This window comes from Xenopus laevis, chromosome 2L (genome assembly GCF_017654675.1).
Source record: "Xenopus laevis strain J_2021 chromosome 2L, Xenopus_laevis_v10.1, whole genome shotgun sequence".
Taxonomy (NCBI): domain Eukaryota; kingdom Metazoa; phylum Chordata; class Amphibia; order Anura; family Pipidae; genus Xenopus; species Xenopus laevis.
The window spans coordinates 83758841-83779500 of record NC_054373.1 but is presented as its reverse complement, the minus strand read 5'-3'; the positions used below and the strand labels follow the sequence as shown (position 1 = coordinate 83779500).

At 36.4% G+C, this 20660-nt stretch overlaps 1 protein-coding gene across 2 annotated transcripts in view; it reads right to left on the bottom strand.

Moving 5' to 3' along the window:
* nme7.L (NME/NM23 family member 7 L homeolog) overlaps positions 1-20660 on the bottom strand; it is a 63223-nt gene that overhangs the window by 27916 nt on the left and 14647 nt on the right. The window contains exons 1-6 of one of the 2 annotated variants that reach the window (XM_018246678.2): positions 14219-14326; positions 11698-11776; positions 10847-11013; positions 10284-10394; positions 9358-9408; positions 3195-3402 (exon numbers count right to left, since the gene is read on the bottom strand). In XM_018246678.2, coding sequence (XP_018102167.1) covers positions 3195-3402; positions 9358-9408; positions 10284-10394; positions 10847-10929 — 453 coding nt within the window. In that variant the 5' untranslated portion in view covers positions 10930-11013; positions 11698-11776; positions 14219-14326. Of the gene's footprint in view, positions 1-3194; positions 3403-9357; positions 9409-10283; positions 10395-10846; positions 11014-11697; positions 11777-14218; positions 14327-20660 lie in introns of those variants that run through there. The other variant, XM_018246677.2, reaches the window with a different exon arrangement.

The window sequence follows — 20660 nt, the reverse complement described above, 5'->3', positions numbered from 1 at the left end:
TTTATTAAAGTACTTTTTCAATAAGAGTTTGCGGCAGAAGAGAAAGAGATCCTTATATAGAGAGAAGGGACTAATATCGAGACTTGGCGAGAAAGATAGACCCTTACTGAGAATCATATTTTGGGTAGCCGTAAGAACATGGTCGCTCAGATTAATGACATTCAGTGTCTCTGAGCCCTGTACCTCCTGTTCTGTCCCCTTTCCCAGTGGTTCTGTCTCGGATAAGCCCATCTGTCTCGATTCCTTAGTTCTCTGCCCCCCTCTCCTGATTCTCTTCTGTTGCCCAACCCTAAAAAAGGTTCGTCAATTCTATTACTATTGGTGGGGTTGGTTTGATCATCAGCTGATTTTTCAGAGGCTGAAAGATCACTCTGCGAGGTTTGTCTGGTATTCGTATTTTTGCGACTCCATTTATAGATTGTACCTATGGAGTAATCAGTCATATCCCTCATGTACTTTTGTTTCTTTTTATCAATAGTTTCTTGCACTGCTCTATCAATCTCTGAATTAACCCTGGACATACGTAAAATAAATTGTTCATTCTGGGAAAATTCTGAAATCTGTTGTTCAAGTTCATTGATCTTGCCTGTCAAGTCCTTAACATTGCGGTTCTCGTATTCGCAAGCTAAAGATAAAAGTTGCATGGAACATTTATGTAATACCTCCTCCCACCTCTTTTTAAATCGCTCATCGTCAACAACAAAAGTTGGAAGGATTTTGATCCGCAGACCCCTGGGGATAATGTTGTTCTCAATATATTTATTATATGTAGACACTGTCCACCAGGCTTTAGACAGTTTAACCTGTTGCTGTTGATAATTTCTCAACAGCCCCTTCCAATTACCCTCCTTCCCTGAATTACCAGTAGAGGCTGTCTTGTGGCTTGAAAATACATCAGAAAGCTGTGATGACCATTTATCAAAGCGAGATTGTAGTGTGGGAATTGGGTTAGCCATAACAAAAGATCAAGTGAAACGGTGTGTGCTACTCCGAAATACTCCAATAGAGGAGAAAAATATCATATAGTAATATCAAAAGAGAGGAGTATAAAGCACCTTCCACCGATCAAGAACACATAAATGGTGTGCAGGGTCAAGGATTAAAGGCAAATATTAAGTAGAGAGTAAAGAATGACCCAAAAAGATTTGCACCACCCCATTCATTACATCATGAATCCCATGAACCAGGAAAGTAAAACTTAACCTTTATTGGTATGTACTAAAAATAGACCAAGGGTGAAAAATCAAAAAGTGATTTAAAATTACAATAAGGGGGAACTCATATTTTGCTGAGTTAAATAGTTTGCCCCAAATGCTTGATAATTGATCGTATACCAGCTTAGTAAGATCATATCAGAAGCATAACCGTGGGGTTAATCTAGATGCAGTTCCTAGAATTATAGCGAAATGGCAATAGTGCTGGCACTCAATTCCCCAAAGGGTTAAACTGCTTATGAGTGCCAAACGATTTAAAATCTATATATACACGTAGTAGGTCGATTGAGGATAAGCCGTAGGTATCCCTCGTGTTAACCCACAGCTATTGCCGAAAATACCCTAATGTGACAGGTAATCATGAGTTTCAAAGGCCTGTCAGTAGCGATTCTATTCACGGCATAGCATATTTTCGTTATTAGCTACTATGTTGCCAAACGCCCATCCCACCCTTGACACACCCCCCGTGGGACTGTGTGGTCGGCGGTGAAGTGTATTCAAAATTACAGCAAATGAGCTCCCTGCCTATTGCGAGTTTAAAAGTTAGAAAGATGCGCCTGACGCGCGTTTCGCTCGCTCAGCGAGCTTTGTCAAAGGCAATCTGTGGCGCATAGAACAGTGCGTCTATATATAGATGAGGAATAGCCGTTATTATTTGAATGCGCCAATGTGCAGGCGTCTGAGGCTCCTGAACCAATGCGCAAACGTCTAACATCATGTGGGGAGGAACAAATGCGTGTCAACCCACTTAGCCAATGCGCAAACATCTGACAGTATGCGGGGAGGAGCGAAGGCGTGTCATCAAGTGTCCCATTACTCGCAGCTACTGTATTGGTACCAATACTAAATATGTAGCTGTGACAACGATACTGCTTGGGAAAAATTAAATTGGTGACATTGTAACTTATTAGACATGCTCCTTAAGTTGACCTGAAAAAGTATCAGATGATCTAAATATAGTAACAGAGTATATGCCTCATTTGTTAACATTCAAGTCAGGCTGCTGTAAGTTATACTGCTGCCAAAAATACATGGTCCATTCAGGCTATATTCTAGTGATTATGTATGGATTATGGATGTTTCAAATGAAAATATTCATAGTGATACTTTCATTCAGGCCATCAGGACCCATAGCATCCATATTGAAAATCCATTCACTTTCCTTAGCCAAAAGAGACGAATCCAGATCCCCTCCTCTGATGCCCAGAGACATTTTGGATAAACCAGTGACCTTTTATTTTTGGCCTGTTGTGCTCCAAAAGCATGTGCATTCTGGGTCACAAAAATCTGTGGTAAAATCATTCTCAGAGGCAGGATTAAAGAAATAGTTCAGTGTGAAAATAAAAACTGGGTAAATAGATAGGCCGTGCAAAATAAAAAATGTCTCTAATATAGTAAGTTGGCCAAACATTTTATATATAAAGGCTGGAGTGAACAGATGTCTAATAAAACTTGAAGGGTATGTACATGGTACATTTCTGTTCAGTGAGTTTGCAATTGACCCTCAGCATTCAGCTCAGATTCAAAAGCAGCAGATATGACCCATGTGCCCCCCCCCCTCAAGTCTCTGATTGGTTACTGCCTGGTAACCAGTCAGTGTAAAACAAGAGAGCTGAAAAGCAGGAAGTAGTGTCCTGACTGACTTGTTATGCATCAAATCACTCCAGCCTTTATACATTACATTTTTGGCTAACTAACTATATTAGAAACATTTTTTATTTTGCACAGCCTATTTACCCAGTTTTTATTTTTACACTGAACAATTCCTTTACAGCTATGCATGAGGCATTCATTAAAGAACAAGTAGGAAATGTTCACTTATTATTATTACTTCACGTATTATTTATTATTACTTCACTTATTGCTTTCAGAAACTGCTACTTTCTTGCTACAATTCAGATGTGATATAGCGTTGACTAAAAATCCTGACTGATAAAATATTTCCATTTTAATTAAAATGTATAGGTCTTCCATACTTACACGAGCGGCTGATGAAATAGAATCTGAACCATGAGCTGCATTTTTTGTGCCATCAGTTCCAAACCTTGCCCTTATACTCTGAGGAAGTTCACTCCTTGCAATGCTGGAATTTGTTGGTCCTAATAATTTTCTCCATGAAGACACAGCTTCGTCTCCAACTACTTCCATTGCTACAATGGGCCCACTTGTCATAAAACTGACAAGATCGCTGAAAAAAACATTTTATTGTACAGTTTACTTGCACATAAAAAAGGTGTATTTATAGAATTGAATATTTACATTTTGCTTAAAGGAGAACTAAATCCTAAAAAACAAATATGGCTATAAAAGTTGTATTTATATAGTGAACTTACTGCAGCCTAAAGTTTCAGAATCTATTTGTTTTTTTTTTGAATTTTTGGGAGAGTCAGTGACTCATACTCAATGTGGTTTGGGCAGCTGTTGGGAGGCTAAGTTTACAGAGGTTGTCACAAACTATAAGCAGAAGAATATGTTTGCCTGTCATATTTGCTCATGCTACAAGGCTGATTGCGAATTACACTGGTTTCAGAGTTGCCATGTAATGAGAATCTGAATTAATTACGAATCAGCCTTGTATTGTGATTTTTATAGTCTGTATATGCCGTATATTGTGAGTAGGTCCCTAAGCTCAGGTAAGTTATACAACTACTTGGGGCATCTTCGGATTCACAGATCTTTATAGAGAAAGAGCTGTTGTCGACTTGGGCTGTAACAGGACAGAAAAAACATGTACAGAATGTCTAGCCAACTTCTTTGTTAATCTTTAGCACTCCTTTAACAGCACATACAGATACTTCTTTAAAACATGGTTTAATAAAATCTCATTACTAGTAGGATATGAACAAACCTAGGAAATATTTGAGGGTTTCTATATAACCCTGATCAGTAGGCAAAGCTAATTAGCAATAAGGTTATTAGATTTTAACAATTGACAGAAGGGTTTGGGAGTAGAAAAGGAATGAGACACTGGGATCATCAAATCATCTTAGATCTTAAATAATACTTAAAATTTGCCAGAAACATTTTAAGTTCCCCTAAAGGCCAAGGAAAAGCAAGGTGTGAAGGATGGGTAGCAAAAAGAACGATTTTAATAAAATAAGAAAATACCTGCTGATCATTTTATCTGGGTGTACTACACAGCGATACCACATAGTTTCTACAATCACCCCAGTTTATATTTACGGATTTGTTTTTATTTCTTTGATAATACAACATCGATAACTTAGTTACAGGTAGGGGACCTTTAATCCAAAATGCACGGGAACTGGGGTTTTCCGGATAAGGGGGGTTTTCCCTAAATTGGACTACCATGCTTTCAGTATACCAGAAAAATCATGTACCGGTAAACATTAATTAAATCTAAAAGTATTGATTTGTCTCCAATGAGGATTAACAAGCTAAAACACCACTATTCTAGTGTACTGTACTGGACACTTCCCTTAATCATACCCAAAGACATACTAGTTGATTTAGCTCAAAATAAATCATACAATACTGGCCAGTTAAAGATTAACTTAACATGTAATGCATGTTTTTCAGGGCTTTTCTTGCTGACCCATGTCTGAAATGATTTCTTTACAAATAATCACTTTGCATAAGCTAGCATGCATTCCACCATTTTTCTAAAACTTTTCCCAAAGAGACTACTATGTATAAACTTTTGGGATATGGTTACCTTGTCATACTATAACTGACCAGTAGGATTTTCTAAATGGCATATGCCAATATGTTTAATATTATGTTTAATATTAAGTTAATGTAAAGCATACTTAAACAGTATATGAAAAAGTCTATTTATGTTATAAGGTCAACAAAATCCACAAAAAGACAAATAGTGCCGTAAAAATGCATCTATGAAGCCTATTTTTTGAGGGTATTTTTCAGTAAAAAAAAAACTTGATTTATTTTTTCAGGGTTAAAAAAAACACTCACATTTTTCAATTAGCCTGAAGCTGGAAATAGCTTGAATCCGAATATACTTCAGCTAAAACCTGTCGAGGTCATGTAAAAGTCAATGACTTGAACCATTTGAAGATGTTAATAGCCTTCACGATGTTCTATTTTTTTCCGATGGGTTTCGCTCGAAAATTCGAATTTGAGTGATTTGATTTTTTTTCCTGTGGAACTCAAGATTTCCGGTTGTTCACCTTGAATTGACTGATTCAAGTTTTTTCCATTTGAGTTGAGTTCATTCGAGGCATAAAAAAAACCTCTTATAAATTCCACCTCTTATAAATAACCCCCCAAGTGTCTAAATACACCTAACATCACCATCTGATCACTGTGTAAAACACATCATATTAATCAATCTGTGTATAAATATTCATCATAAAATTCCAGTGTCAAAATCAACAGCTACTTGAAAATGCTGTGTAAAAAAACAACAATCCTCCAGTGGAAACCCCCGTTTTTTTACTTGCTGTTTAAATCTTGTCAATTGACTTTGAGTGGTTTACACCATAAATATAACATATAAAAAGCAATTTGTTATTGTTTGCTAAGGTTTTTTTCCAGGGTAAATAATTTTTCACAGCATGATAAATAGGTCCTTTTGTCTTTAGTCTGTGACTGATGCACTTTTATGGATTTTACAGCTTAATACAGCAACTAAAATCCCTTGGCAATAAATTAAACAATTCCAGCTTCCTAATAAGAATCTAGCCCTGACTTTGATGCACCACAAAAAAAAAAAGAATGTGTGCATGTATAGTTTTAGTTCTTGATCCCAGATAAAAAATACAAGCTAGCAGTATTTGATCACAAAGTTTATCATGTTAAAATTGACTCTAGATTATTTGATGCAGTATAGAGATATGTACTTTGTTGAAAGAACAAATACAATATTTGCTTTCAGTGTGCTATACCCTGCTTAGATAACGTTTGCAGCTTTTCTGTAATCGTCATAAAAGTAGATTATTTCCTTTTATATATATTTATTTCAATGTAAATGTTAAGCTACAGCCAGATGAGTCAGATCTTGGCCTGCAAAGAAACATGAGCCAAAAATCTGGGTGGCCGATAGGTAAAAGGGCAGCAGCGGAGTAGATTTTCGGACTGTGTTTCTCCGCAGTCCGAAATCCAACTCATTGATTATCCTTAGGGCAAATGCAGATGGACTCAATTGCTTACTTTGGCTATTTGTTAGTGATTACAAGATTATACTCACAAGAAGTAGACAAATATAAGAGGGGGAATGTAATATGATTTGTTAGCGCAAAAAAAAAAACGTTCTCAAAGACCACTGTGAATGTTAGCAAGCAAGATTTCATTGTTTGCATCCATTTTGACTGTTTTTAGACCTCAACGACTGTTTTTGCAAACATGCATATTGTAATAAAAATTTTGAACCGCAAATATTTTTTTCCCGACACATTATTAAGTGAAACTCCAGAGCTGGTGTTAACACAACTCTTGCTTAGTGATAGTTAGAGATGTAATATTCACCAGCGATTGATTCTAAACTTTGGCAAAAAGATTTGCTGACAATTTTAATTACATTAAAAATGTATGTGGAATGTGAACAGGAAAGGGCCCGAATATAAAGATTAGTAATAAAAAGCAACAACAATACATTTGAAGCCTTACAAAGCATTTATTTTTAGATGAGTTCAGTGAACCCCATTTGAGAGAAGGAAAAAGAAAAAAAGGCAAATAATTAAAAAGATGATAAAAAAATAAATAAATACCAACTTAGAAGTTATTTAGAAATGGCCATTTTATAACATACTAAAAGTTAACTCAAAGGTGAAAGCTATTTTTGCATTGAAATGTGTTATACTGGTTACAATGTTTCAAAAGAAAGTGTATAATGATCTGTCCTTTTGGCAAATATTTCTTAAAACGGGTATAGTTGTTGATTATTTCAAGCATACTCAAATAAATACTGGACAAATAGGCTCAAATTAAAACAAAATAAAATTAGGCAGTGAATTTAGCTTCACTTTAGCTTTTATCATAAAATGTTATTTGAAACCTTATTCCTTCCAATAGCCTACCTGTCATTATTATAATTATATTTATTTACATAGTTTTTGTTATAGGGGATGTAAATTCAAAAACAGAATTTTTCTTAATTAAATAAAAATTCCAAATTTTTATTTATTTTTCTTTACCTTTGCACAGTGCTGGTTTTGTCACTTTAAAGTATTGTAGCAGAAGTCAACTTTTGTATGTGTAAGGAAGCCTCACCCTGGTGGTCTAATGGGCAGCGGGGTCCACCACCGTGTCCTCGCCGTGGACGCCCGCAGCGCTGCTCCCTTCTCTCCTGTGACGGCTTCCTCTAAGGCGCGCGCCGCGTGCACGTCCGTCTTTTAAAGGCGCAGTGCGTGTGATGTGTGACATCAGCGCATAATGGCCAAATTAAAATAGTTTAAAAGGGGAATTTAGATTTCAGCACACTGCCCGTTGTTAGGTTCTATTAGCAAGTTTCTGGGTGTTATCCTGAGCGATTCCTGACTGATTCTACTGTGTTTGACCCTTGCCTGCCTGCTTACTACTCTGACCTCTCCAATCCTGACCTTGCCTGTCTGTGACTACGCTGATCTCTCCTATCCTGAACCTTTGTCTGTCCTCCGACTATTCTACGATCTCTAATCCTGATTCTGGCCTGTCTGACTATTCTAACTGCTTGTGCTGGCCTGGCCTGGTGTTCTTCCTTCCAGTATCCTGGTGAGACGATCGTGCCCCTTTGCTAGACCAGAACCGTTAGCTTTGCTCCTCTCTCTGTTAAGACCTGGCGGCATCCAATTAGCCAAGGGCTCCTCCTGAGGTGAAAGGTGGCGGTTATAGGCAGAAGTGAGAGCCGAAACCAGGGAACTTAGATTGGGTTCTGGATATAGGGTGCCGAACGTGACAGTATGCTTATTTGACTGACTTCTGCTACAGTGGACTACCAGAGGAGATTCAATAGCAGTTAAACAACTAAAAATGTATAATTAATGTATATTGGAAAGTTGCTTAGAATTACAATGAATTCCACTTGGTAACTTTTTATTGTTGGTATTTACATCTCTTTTAAGATTTTGCTTAAAGAAGGGAAGTCACAAACTCAGTAGCAGTTTAAGTTAAGCATTTTGGAAGCAATACTGCAGATGGTAAAGAATGGAGTGTACCTGGAAGTGCATACAAGTGCAGGCAAAATGAAGTAGCTGTTATAAGCTACATAGAGCTTGAAATGGGATCATTTCAGGGATTTTGGAGAATATGAGAAAGTAGTATGTGTGTATGAAGGTTTAAAAAGTGAAGAAAGAAGTGTGTGAGGGAAGGAAGAAGTGAGTGAGGAAAGGAAGAATGGAGGGAGGAAAGTGTATTCAGAAGAGTTGTCATAATATAGCAGCAGCAAATCATCTTCAGTCATGTTTAGATGTAGCATGTCCAAATAGTGTCATACCAATAGATGTGAGTTCCTCCAAAAAATAATAAGCCAGCAAGTAAAAAAATACAAAATATTTATTAGGATATATTGGGCAACAACCAATAGTGTGCCAAAGTTGGATTTGCACTGTACCCGAGGGAGTGGAAAGATCAAGAGTCTATGACTATGTGTTAATATAAGGCTCCCTCTCTTTGTACATAAATACATTACAAGTTTTAATAAATTTTTACATGCCCTAAAACTATGTCAAAGAAAATATAATTTTCTAATATTAAGTAAAATAAAGAATAAAATTGTGTCCTCACATCCTTGAATAAAACCAGTCAAAATAAAAAACCTGATTTTTCATTCTTTCACAGTTAGATGGCTAAGAACATTTGTTTTGTTACAACATCATGCACAGTTGAGCCTACCCACACAAGGGAACACTGGAACTTCAGCCAGCCTGTGCGTTGCAGTGATTCCAGGGTTCCCATAGCAAGCTGCAATAGGTGCAACACATTGGCATTAATGCCAATAATTTTAAGTGATGCATTCCCATTATGAAAATATTAGCTACAACATTCAGGCAGTTAACGAACATGTGTGCAACTGCTTCAATTGTGTTGTATCAGAGGCTATTGCAGTTGCAATGCTGTTCTCTGCCGCAATTACTCTGTTCTTGTGGGTAAAAAAATGTGGCAGTTCAGTGGCAGTGCACAGTGTACTGCTAGTGAATTGTAATCCCCCTTTAATTCACTTCTGTTAAATAACTACTTTATACCTTACCTAAAAAATGATTTTGAATGATGTTCATTATAAAAGTCCATTGCCTCAGTTCTGTAATAAAAAAAAAAAAATGTTATAGTTGCCTTTCCTTTCATAATATTTATCATGATCATATAAACATTAAAGTCATCCGCACAGTTTCTTCACTTTGTCCACCCCAGAGTTGTGTGCTTTTGACAGCCTCTTTCAGCCATTTTCCAGTTCTAGGCAGCTAATATAATGGGGGTGGATTTGCAGAATTGATATGAACCACACTGAGAAATAACCGCAAGCTAATATAATTTACCAGAGCTTAATGACACCATTAAAGTAAAGCACATCAAAGAGAGGTAGAAATGCTGATTAAGGTGGAAAAAACAAACACTGGTTGGTAACATTGTGGCTGTAATTATTTTTCCAAGAATAAAGTTGTAAAAAAAAAAAATATTCCGAAATTTATAATGTTCTAATTTGAGAATCTTTGACTATTATATGAAATGTTCTTGTAAATAAAAGTCCTTATAATAATGTAAGAAAATATAATTTAAAATATGTAGAGTCCACAGTGCATAGGTTAATTCACTATATACTGGTTTCTTACTTAAAATTTCCATGCTGTCCAGATTTAGGTCTTTTTCCACCAGTGTAAATACACTGTCCAGGACATTGCCCCCTGTGTTATTATCTTGAACTTCAGAGGAAAAATTTATGAAAATATGGACATTTTTAGCAATCAACTTCTACATTTTACCCAAATCTGGTCCCCTTTTAACTAATCCCCACTTGTGCATCTCAGTTGCCTTAGCATTTTAGATTTATCAGCTCCTTATTGTTGCATCTTCTTCTTATTGTTATACTGTATTTAAATAAAAGTGCCCACATATTACCTTCAAAGTATCAAAATAAGTTAAAACACAATTGTTTACATTTTCTAAAAATATATTTACCTGGAGAGTAACATCATTTTAGCCTTTGAGATTACGAATCCTGAATCCAGTATGGCTTCAATAATTGAACCCATTTTTGTTACAGCATCTGGTTTTATCAAAGCTAATGTTCTGCAATGAAAAATATATGAATTATTTGCTTTAGGTAAAACAATGCACTGGTATTTTCTATTTTGAATTTTTTCTACAGGTTTTTGGAAAAGTATTACTGAATCGGCTGCCTTGCCAAATAAGCCACTGCCTCTCTGGGTAGCAGGTCACAAGCTTTCCTTTCCCATTTACTGGCATCCATTGTATTACTATCCATTTACAAGAAGCAAGGAGCATGGTCTTGGAGAAAGGTAATATGGCATCAGAGCTCTCTATAACAGGGACAACTCTCTCTAGCTGTATTAAAAGATACTATATATTTGAGCCAGCATAGGTATTCCTCCTATGTAGGGTTGCCACCTATATATTTATCTTTTTCCCTACTATCGTGCATCATATGACGTGCTAGGACTGACTGGAAAACAATTTGCATAGTATATTCACAGCAAATTATACATACAAGTTCCACTTACTTTTCCTTTTTACTGCCAACCTTACGAGAGGTATACTGATCTGCATAGTCAATTAAGTGAAGGTGCCTTGAAAACACATTCATTTTGTTGCCCACAAATAAATCTTCTTTATGAATTTCATCATATTTTGTTCGTCTTAAAAACACTCTATGGTTTTTTATGTCATACTGGAAAGGGAGAAATGGACATAGCCAAATCATTAACACAGAAAATGAAATTTTTGTTGTCATTTAACAAACATTATTTTAAACAGAAACCATTGCAGCGTCTGTTGAGGATTAGGAGTGTTTTTCTTTTTCATGATGAATTTTCTAAGATGCACTTATTTATAAAAAAAGATTAATATACAGGTAATTTTGTACAAGTATGGGCCTGTTCTCCAGAATGCTCGGGACCTGGGGTTTTCTGGATAACCGATTTTTCCATAATGAGAAAATTGTGTAAATATTAAATAAACCCAAATAGGCGGATTTTGCTTCCAATAAGAATAGATTATATCCTAGTTTGGATCAAGTACAAGGTAATGTTTTATTATTACAGAGAAAAAAGAAATAATTTAGAAAATGTTTGATTATTTGGATAAAATGGAGTCTATGGGAGATGGACTTTCTGTAATTCAGAGCATTCTGGATAACAGGATGCCGAATCCCATACCTGTACAAGCTATCAACTTTTTAACAATGTGGTTAAAGATGGTAGGGAAAAGTTACATTTATAAAGATCTTTTCTATGAAGGTGAAATTATTATAACATTTAAAGAAAACATATTTGTTTAAGGAAAATACATAAATAATGAGGGACTGTGTAAAAGATCAAGAAGATGCATCTAGAACTTTTCCCAAAGCTCACACCTTTCTTATCTAGGTAGGCCCTACATCTTTCACCCTCGGTCCTGCTCTGGCACAGTTTTCTCGGGATTGGTGCATGTTACTTAAATAAGAAATAGAGTAAAAGATTATTATTAGCAAAAAGTTACAGTATGTTACATTTGTAAAATAAAGATAACTTATAACTTACTATGGTTTGATGCTTTACTAATCTGGACTAGTGATGGACGAATCTGACCCATTTATCAGCCACAATTTTTTTTGTTGTGTGAGGCAACGCGACAAACTATTTTTGTCGCACGACAATTTTTTCACCCACTGGAGTCTATGGCCATCATTTTTGTGGTAAATCGCTAATCTGGACAACAACACTAATCACAAACTCTATCTGCAATTTAGGTGCCACCCACAATTCTATTTAACAGCAACCAGCTGATAATCAACCAGATATGATCTTTTCTCTATTTTTTGTACTGGGTTACCAAGCAGGGTAAATCACATTACATAGCAGCAGTATGCAGTTAGACTTAAGCCCCCATATGTAATAAAATGAACTACAGTAAGTTTGTAAATGAGATTTTTGCTTTTAAACAGGTGACCAATAAATGCTGCCAGCTGATTGTGTGCTATAGGTTACAGCACTTGGGCAAACTTAAGGGGGATATTTATTAAAGTCCGTATGCCAAAAACTCAAAAAATCCGAGTTTTTTTACTAGAAAATCCAAATTTTTATTGGGAAAAAAAATTTGAATTTTTCGGAATTTATTAAACCCAGAGAGCGTTAAAGGTCCGAATAAAAAAGTATTCTTACTCAGATCTGCAGAGTTCGTGTAGAAGTAAATGGGAGAAGTCCTGAAAATATCCTGAACTGCACTGAGTTTTCTGCAATAATCTGAAGATTTAGTGGTATTCTGGCATCAAATCCGAAAACTTGTATGATTCAAATTTTTTCATGATTTGAGTATTTTCCCCGCAAAGGAAATTTTTGGAAAAATGTATTGATAAATAAGGGTAAAAATTCCTGTGCAGATTTGGTCTGACTATTTTACCGAAAATTACCAGAAATTTTCAGATTTTGATAAATAATCCCCCCTTTACATAACCCTGTATATGTTTACCAAATTATTTATTTATTTACTACATTAAGGCTGAGGGCACCAAGGGCATATGACCCACTTCTCTCCACCAGAATTTAGTATGCAGGCAAAGAGAAGCAGACCTGCTCAGCACTCAGCACAGCATTGGCCTGAGTGTTGCTACATGGAGCAAAGCCTGAAATGCAGAATTTGGAGAGAAAATTATTGTTTATTATATAATTTAATATAATTATTTAAATAATAATTTACTATAACATTTAGAATACTTAGAAATCTTGCTTATTATAACCATAACACAGGTTTATTCAGTTTTATGAAACTGAACATCCAAGCTTCAAAATTCTCCACAGGAAACCAAAGAAACATTGTCACTAAAAGTTATAAATAGATGATCCTATTCTTGTGGTTGCCTAAAAAGAATTTTCAGATATTTTGCTACCTGGGCAACCAAAATATCCCACTAGAGGTATACATGCAGAGCGAGAAGGAATGTTTCCTATGCTAATTAACAAATAATAAGCTTATTGTATCTAGTGTAAAATATATAGAGGGAAATGCCGCTGAACAGAGTTACCGGTAACTGCTCTGTGAAATACAATCATATCAGGACGTGTGTGCATTATTTATTTGCATAATTGTTTATTTTACTCTTTTGCATAGGAACTGGATAAGTCACATTTCTTGCTTTGCTAAAGGCACTCATTTCTACAGAATGCATAACAGGCTGGGAAGCTACTAGCAGGAGTTGCTGCTACTTGCTCATGGAGCCAAAGCTGCATTAAAAACTGGTTATTTCTTTATTATTTTTGCAGAGGCAATGTAGGCATTTTCGTTTTAATGTAAAATATTACGGAGTTTAGAGAGATGGAACATGAAAAGGAAACAAATGCTCTTTAAGCAACAGCAAGCAACAAGGAAATGACATTGTTTTCTATTGTTTACTGTACCTGGACAAATGTTGTGCCTTCTCCTGTCTAATTCTATAATTACTGTGATTGGTGTTCTTTTACTTGTATTTCTATATTTGCTAAAATGCCAAGGAGACCACACAATTAACTATATTTGTTATTTTAGAAGGGATGATTCAAATGGGTAAACCTTTCAATCGGACTATGATAAATCTGTTAGGCCTTGTTTAAAAATAAAATAAAAATGGTCGCTCTAGACAGGAAATCAGTAGATATGACAATGCCAGCGTCAATGTTTTGGTTAAATCAATGATGTCATTTCGAAGTAAAAGCAATCAGCATTTTGATGCAAGGCAAAGGTATGGTGGACTGTATACTGACAAAAATATCAAGCTTTATCAAATTTTGTGTACTTTGCACTTGTATTAGTAAATAGCCCCTCGTATGTGTTCTTTTTTTTTTTCAAAGTAGTTGTGTATTAGTACTAAAGAGAAGCATTAGTTAAATAATAAACTTCTCTTGTGCACATCTATATCTTACCATTTCAACAGATCCATCCTTAGTGTAATAGTTGAGCTGGTATTGTCTTTGTATCGCTGCATTTGGATCATACCATTCAGCAATAAATGCGTATCTGTCCTCTTCACTCTAAATTGTAATGGAGATATAAACATTAATCACTGCAGAAAACAGGAAACATTAAGAAAGATCTGAATTTTCAGTTCAGATCTTATGGCCTCCAATTGGAATTGGCTTTCTGGACAAAAACCTAAGCAAATATAAAATCATATGTGCAAAGAAATATGTCACACTAAAACACTGTTCTTTCAGTGCACACAGACACATCTAAAACCATAAAATATGGTTTCATTAGCACTATGGCATTTGCGGTGTTCTCAGGGAGAACCATGGAATGAAAACACTACTAACGCTGTGGTAGGCCCATGGGTCGGACGAGTTTGGGCTGACCAACTGCCCCTACAGGCCTCTCTAACTGTTCCCAGCCCACTAGTTTCTGCACTGATTGTTGGTGACCACGGGTTTGCAGTGAGCTGTGGCAGGCCAGGTTGGAGGGTCTTGAAGATCAAGTACTCCTGTGGACCTTAGGGACCCCATGCTCTGTGCAGGATAGGGTCAGCAACCACTTCTAATTTTGTTAAATATGAAATGCCCTGGAAGATACAAAATAGCACTATAGCATAGTGCCTTTCCCATTAAAATAAACAGAAAACAGCTACAGACAGAAACAGGTGTCTTAATGATCACAGTTCTTTAACAATGCATTAATAACCAGACAACTCTATCGTATCATATTGTAAAAAAAAAAATACTAAATTAGATATGCAAATTAGGGGCAGGGAGGGAAATTGCGTGACTTTTTGTCACAAAACAAGGAAGTAAAAAATGTTTTCCCACCTCTAATTTGCATATGCAAATGTGGATTCGGTTCGGTATTCGGCTGAATCTTTCGCAAAGGATTCGGGGGTTTGGCCAAATCCAAAATAGTGGATTCGGTGCATCCCTAATATATACACACACACACACACACAATAAAGGGACTGGAGTCCTGAAATGCCACATGTTTTTATGCTGCTTTTATCTACAGTTTAAACATTTGGAAATCCATGCATGATGTTGGAAATATATGAAACAACCAGCAAATTTGTGTTCAATTTTATTCCACTTGAGGGAGTAATTCAGATTATTCTTGGATCCTTGGCTTTGTACTCTCAGCTAGAATGAGCACATTGCAGTCTATGGGAGATCAATGTATATGATATTTTGTCACGTTCGTATTTTAGTCCATCTACCTTATATGAGATCACTAGACAACAACAATCAAATGCAAAACAATCTCAACATCCTTTGTGGCAAAATTACTCCAACTGTGTAGGTATGGCACTGGCAGGTAAATCAAACTAGGATAGACCCCTATACACACTACATAATATTAAAGCAGCAAGATTGTAACCAAACCTCAGTCACTTTCCTAGGCGTTATTTATACTGTGTCAAAATATAGTTGCTTAAAAGTTGCTTAGCTACCCAAGAACAAAAAGGGGCACATATTCAGAAGTGATGCTTTGTAATTGTAGGGAATAAGTCCTTTTTTAATTTGCATGTTTCAGGAGCATGCTTAATTTATTCTTAATCCTATTCATGTGACAAGGTAAGCTAGTGTAATTACTGTTAATACACTGCAGCGTTTTCCAACATGTTTCGTCTTCTCTAAAGAGTCTGCAGTGTTTTTTTCTATTCAGCAGTATGCACTTATTTGCTGCTTATAGGGGCTCAATTACCACTTTTACAGGGGTAAGTGTTAAAGTGTTTACATGTGATTTTAAGCGCTATTCATTTTTTAGTTTTAATATATAAGGCATAGCCAGGCATGCATACAATGAAGTCTGCATTGGCTAGAGGCACAACTGATTACCTTTTCAACAGCATTACTGCAGTCTATTGCTGTGAATCAGCTAGGATTACTGGGGTGGGCGGCCCAGTTTTGGCTGGGGTTGTGGGTAATTAACTAGAATTACTGGGGAGCATGACTACTCCTGCTTTAAGGCAAGGCGAGAACCTGCATTCTCTGCACTAGGAAAGTGCCCCCCCCCCCCACAGATCTGCTTTTATGTAAAAGAACTAATCACGTTGCTTAAGTCCCCTCCGTGATTTTAGTTTTATAAACAGAAGTGAATATAGATAAGATATAATTAAGGGGGTTGTTCACCTTTGAGCTAACTTTTAGTATGAAGAGGTGAAATTCTGAGACAATTTGCAATTGGTTTTATTATTATTTGTGGTTTTTCAGTTATTTAGCTTTTTTTCAGCATTTCTCTCAGTTTGCAGTTTCAGCAATCTGGTTGCTAGGGTCCAAATTACCCTAGCAACCATGTATTGACTTGCATAAGAGACTGGAATATGTATAGCGGAGGGCCTGAATAGAAAGATGAGGAATGCAAAGTGACAATAACAGTAAATGTGAAGCCTTACAGAGCATTTGTTTTTAAGATGGGGTCAGTAACCCCCATAAGAAGTCAGAGTCAGAAGAAGATGGCAAATTATTAAAAATCTATAAATATAAATTATGAAGACCAATTGAAAAGTTGCTTACAATTAGCCATTCTATAAAATAGTAAACATTAACTTATACAGTAGGTAAACCACCCCTTTAATCCTTATGTAGGCAAAATCATACAATTGGGTGTGTTTACTGTTTAAATTATATTTTAGTAGACATACATCACATACAGATCCAAATTACAGAAAGATCTCTTATCCTGAAGGCCCCAAGAATTCTGCATAAATTGGTCCCATACATGTACCAGACAAGTTTTATATGTCCTTTGGTTAATCCATCTGGAGATTTGCCATACACATATGGATGTAACCGTCTTTAAAGGATAAGGAAACCCTAATTTACTAGGGGTTGTCCAAATGTTAGACACGCACCAATGAATTAAATCATTGCTTTTCCCCCCCATATTACAGTGCTTCAATTTGGAAACACAGGCCATGGGGAACTTTCTAAAGTAGCATCACTGTGCGGTCTCAACCGCCTTGACTAGAGTCCTGCCTGCAAATTATACAGTAGAACTAGTTATCCCAAGAATGTCTGCTTAATCTTTTGTTAATGTTTAACAAGTTCTTGGAGCAAATCTGTTCAGTCTGGCACATTCTGATCTTAAAAAATCTAGAAATGTTACTAACATTTACAACTGTGTGCTTTATTTTTCTGATTGTAACACAAGTGGCAACCTTTATACTGAAGTAGAAAAGATAATAAATTATGAAGTTCATTATGGGCTCACAACGAGCAGTAAGTGGAAAATGAGTTCTGTGCACTTTGGAACATTTATGCAAGCTACTTAGGTCTGATGCTTCCCGGTATCAACCGGCTGAAGGTTACTTACTACTTCATGAGTTTTTAACATTATGTGGGATTTAAACCGACTAAAAGTTATTTTTTAATGCAATACTGGTTGAAACTAAAATGAACAATGATCAGTGACGCCATCCTTAGGGTAATTTAAGAACTAAGCTTTAAACTCTACATTAGTAGCTTGGCTGCTAACACAGTACTGCCTCTCTCATCGTGCATTGACGTTTATACTGCTGGGTGGTATGAGAGGGTGTACCATTTGCTACCCTCATGGGGAACACTGGAATTGCCATCTGCCTAGTTATAGGACCCTGTCAAGGGATAGGAAACAATGGCTTTATAGTGGAGCACCACAATATGCTGACATCCGTGATACCTCTTGACTCACTGTAAATTCAAGAAGATTGGATTGGTAGCTGAATAAAACAGGGAAATACTTAAAAGAGGTTGTTTATCTTTGAGTTATATTTTACAGTGAAACCTCGATTTTTATTTGTGGTCCCACCAATTTATAATGCATTTCAATGGGTGCATTTCCCTGATTTTAAGTAATGTTTGCCAGATTTTATATCAAAATTTTGTCCTGATGTACCCAAAAACTGCTTTTTTCCACTACGAATTTTATTTGTGAAATAAAGAGGTTTAAAATACTAACCAGATGTATATTTTGCCATGGTTCTGCCTGTAAATGGTCAATTCCAATGAGTCTGTCCCTTATACAGTCCTGCACCAATCATGTATTGTATTAGGTTGTGTATGTGACTGACAGAGAGTCTTGCACATGCCCCCCATAGTGTAACATTAATGCTTCAATGCTTAAAGGCCCCCATAAACGGGGCGATAAAAGCTGCCGAGCCGGCAGCTTATTGGCCTGTGTGTGGGCTATCCGATGAGCTTCTCCTATAGATATCTGGACAAAAGTTAGCCAGATCTCGATCGGGCAGGTTAAAAAATCCTGTCAGGTCGGGCAGGTTTAAAAATCTATATCTGTGCCTTTATGCAGTCCCGCGATCTGACCACCCATATTGGATGCATTATGATCCGATTGTTGGGCCCTAGGGACCACGATTGGATCAGCCCAATATAACCAACATTAATGTGGGCACATCGCCAAACGAGCGGATCTCTATGTATATGGCCATCTTAACCCTTGTTATTAACACAGTAAATATTGTATCTTAAAGTAATATGGACTCCTGTGCTTATATCCTTTCAGTACTTGAAGAGAAAGTTACTTTAACACATTTCCCTGATTTTACATTTTCCCTGTATTTTACATAATTTTTACCTGGTCCCCTGAAAAATGTAAAATGGGGGTTCTACAGTAGTATAATATAGAAAGTGATATTCTAAGACAATCTGCAACTGTTTTTCATTTTTATTATTTGTGGTTTTGGGTTATTTAGCTTTTTATTCAGCAGCTCTCCAGTTTCAGCAACCTGGTGGCCAGGGTCCAAATCACCCTAGCAACCATGCATTGATTTGAATAATAGAGTGGAATATGAGTATGAGAGGGTCTGAACAGAAAGATAAGTAATGAAAATTACAAGTAACAGTACATTTGTAGCCTTAACCGAGCATTTATTTTTGAGATGGGGGTCAGCTAAAACTAGAATTAGCCATTCTATAACACACTAGTTAATGAAAATATCATGTACTGTTGCCCTGCACTGGTAAAACTGATCTGTTTTCTTCAGAAATACTACTATAGTTCATATAAACAAACTGCTGTGTAGCATTGGCAGATACTGAAAAAAAGCTATATGGCACAGGTTAAATAGTGGATAACATAACACTATTATGTTCTACAGAGCTTGTCTGCTGTGTAACCTGAGCATTTTTTCATTTGAATGGCTGCCCCCATTGCTACACAGCAGCTTATTTATATAAACAATAGTAAGTTTCTGAAGCCAACACTGCAGTTTTACCAGTGCATTATATTTTTATTATTTTAAAACACTTTCATTTTTTGATGTTACTGTTACTGTAACCACCCCTTTAACAAGTTGGTGAATGGCTAGTTAGTAAATGTAGCCCTTTTTTTACATGTTACTGTAATCCACCATTTAGTGATGGTCTGTGTGCGCCCTCACAGACGGGAAATTATGAAGCTCTAACTGTACCAGAAAGAATCTGGGTTTTTGCATGCAACATATTTTTTATAGAGCCTGGCAATGTTTGGGGGCATAGTTTCACTTTAATAGATGATGTTTTCATATGCATTGTTTAATGTTCTAAAGGCATGTTAAAACAAAAATTACGTTGAGTATGGCAGCAATACAAGAGAGGTGGGCAGCCCTACATGATAATCACTGGAACCAGCACACGTAATGTAGGAAAACAATGAGGAACTCAAAGCACAGATATAGAGTGCCTCCTTATAGCAACAGATGAGTACAGGGCTCCTTTTGGTCAGATTCTTTACCTGAGCAAGATGCAGAGCACATCAAATGGAAGAGGTGCCAATGTTCCATGTGTAATCCACAGGGCTGCCATCAGAAACTTTGGGGCTCTGTGCAAGTTATTTATATGGGGCCCCCCATGACCACAAGCATGCAGTACCAATATTTTTGGTCACTCCCTTGTGTTTTCTAATCTAATGATCAACAAGCAGTAGGTAGGTTTTGTTAGGACAAAATGTTGAACTTGTTGGATGTATTTTTTTTTTTTTCACAACTACAGTTTACTGTGATACAAACCCACCAATCATACTGAATACTAGCAGTGTAACTATTCAGCAGTGTAACTATTCAGCAGTGTAACTATAGAGGAAACAGGCCCTGCTACAACTGCTGGACACACAGAAGCAAAAGTGTGTCTATATAAGCACAAGAGGATGCTGAAACTTTTTCATACTTTGTAAGAAATTTTGTAAGCTGTGCTGCATTTTTTTATGCATTAAATGTGCAGCAGATACTTCAACTTAACTACATTTGATTGAGTACCTGAGAAAACAGCTTTCTTTTGTCTGCTTCTGTCTGACGCAGGTAAAGGCATTATGCTATGTAATTATGTGTTGAACCTTCCAACTGTAAAGATAAATATACCAAAGGTATGCTACCTGAAAGGCTTCCACAAAGAAGAAGAGCTGGTCAGTTTTCAA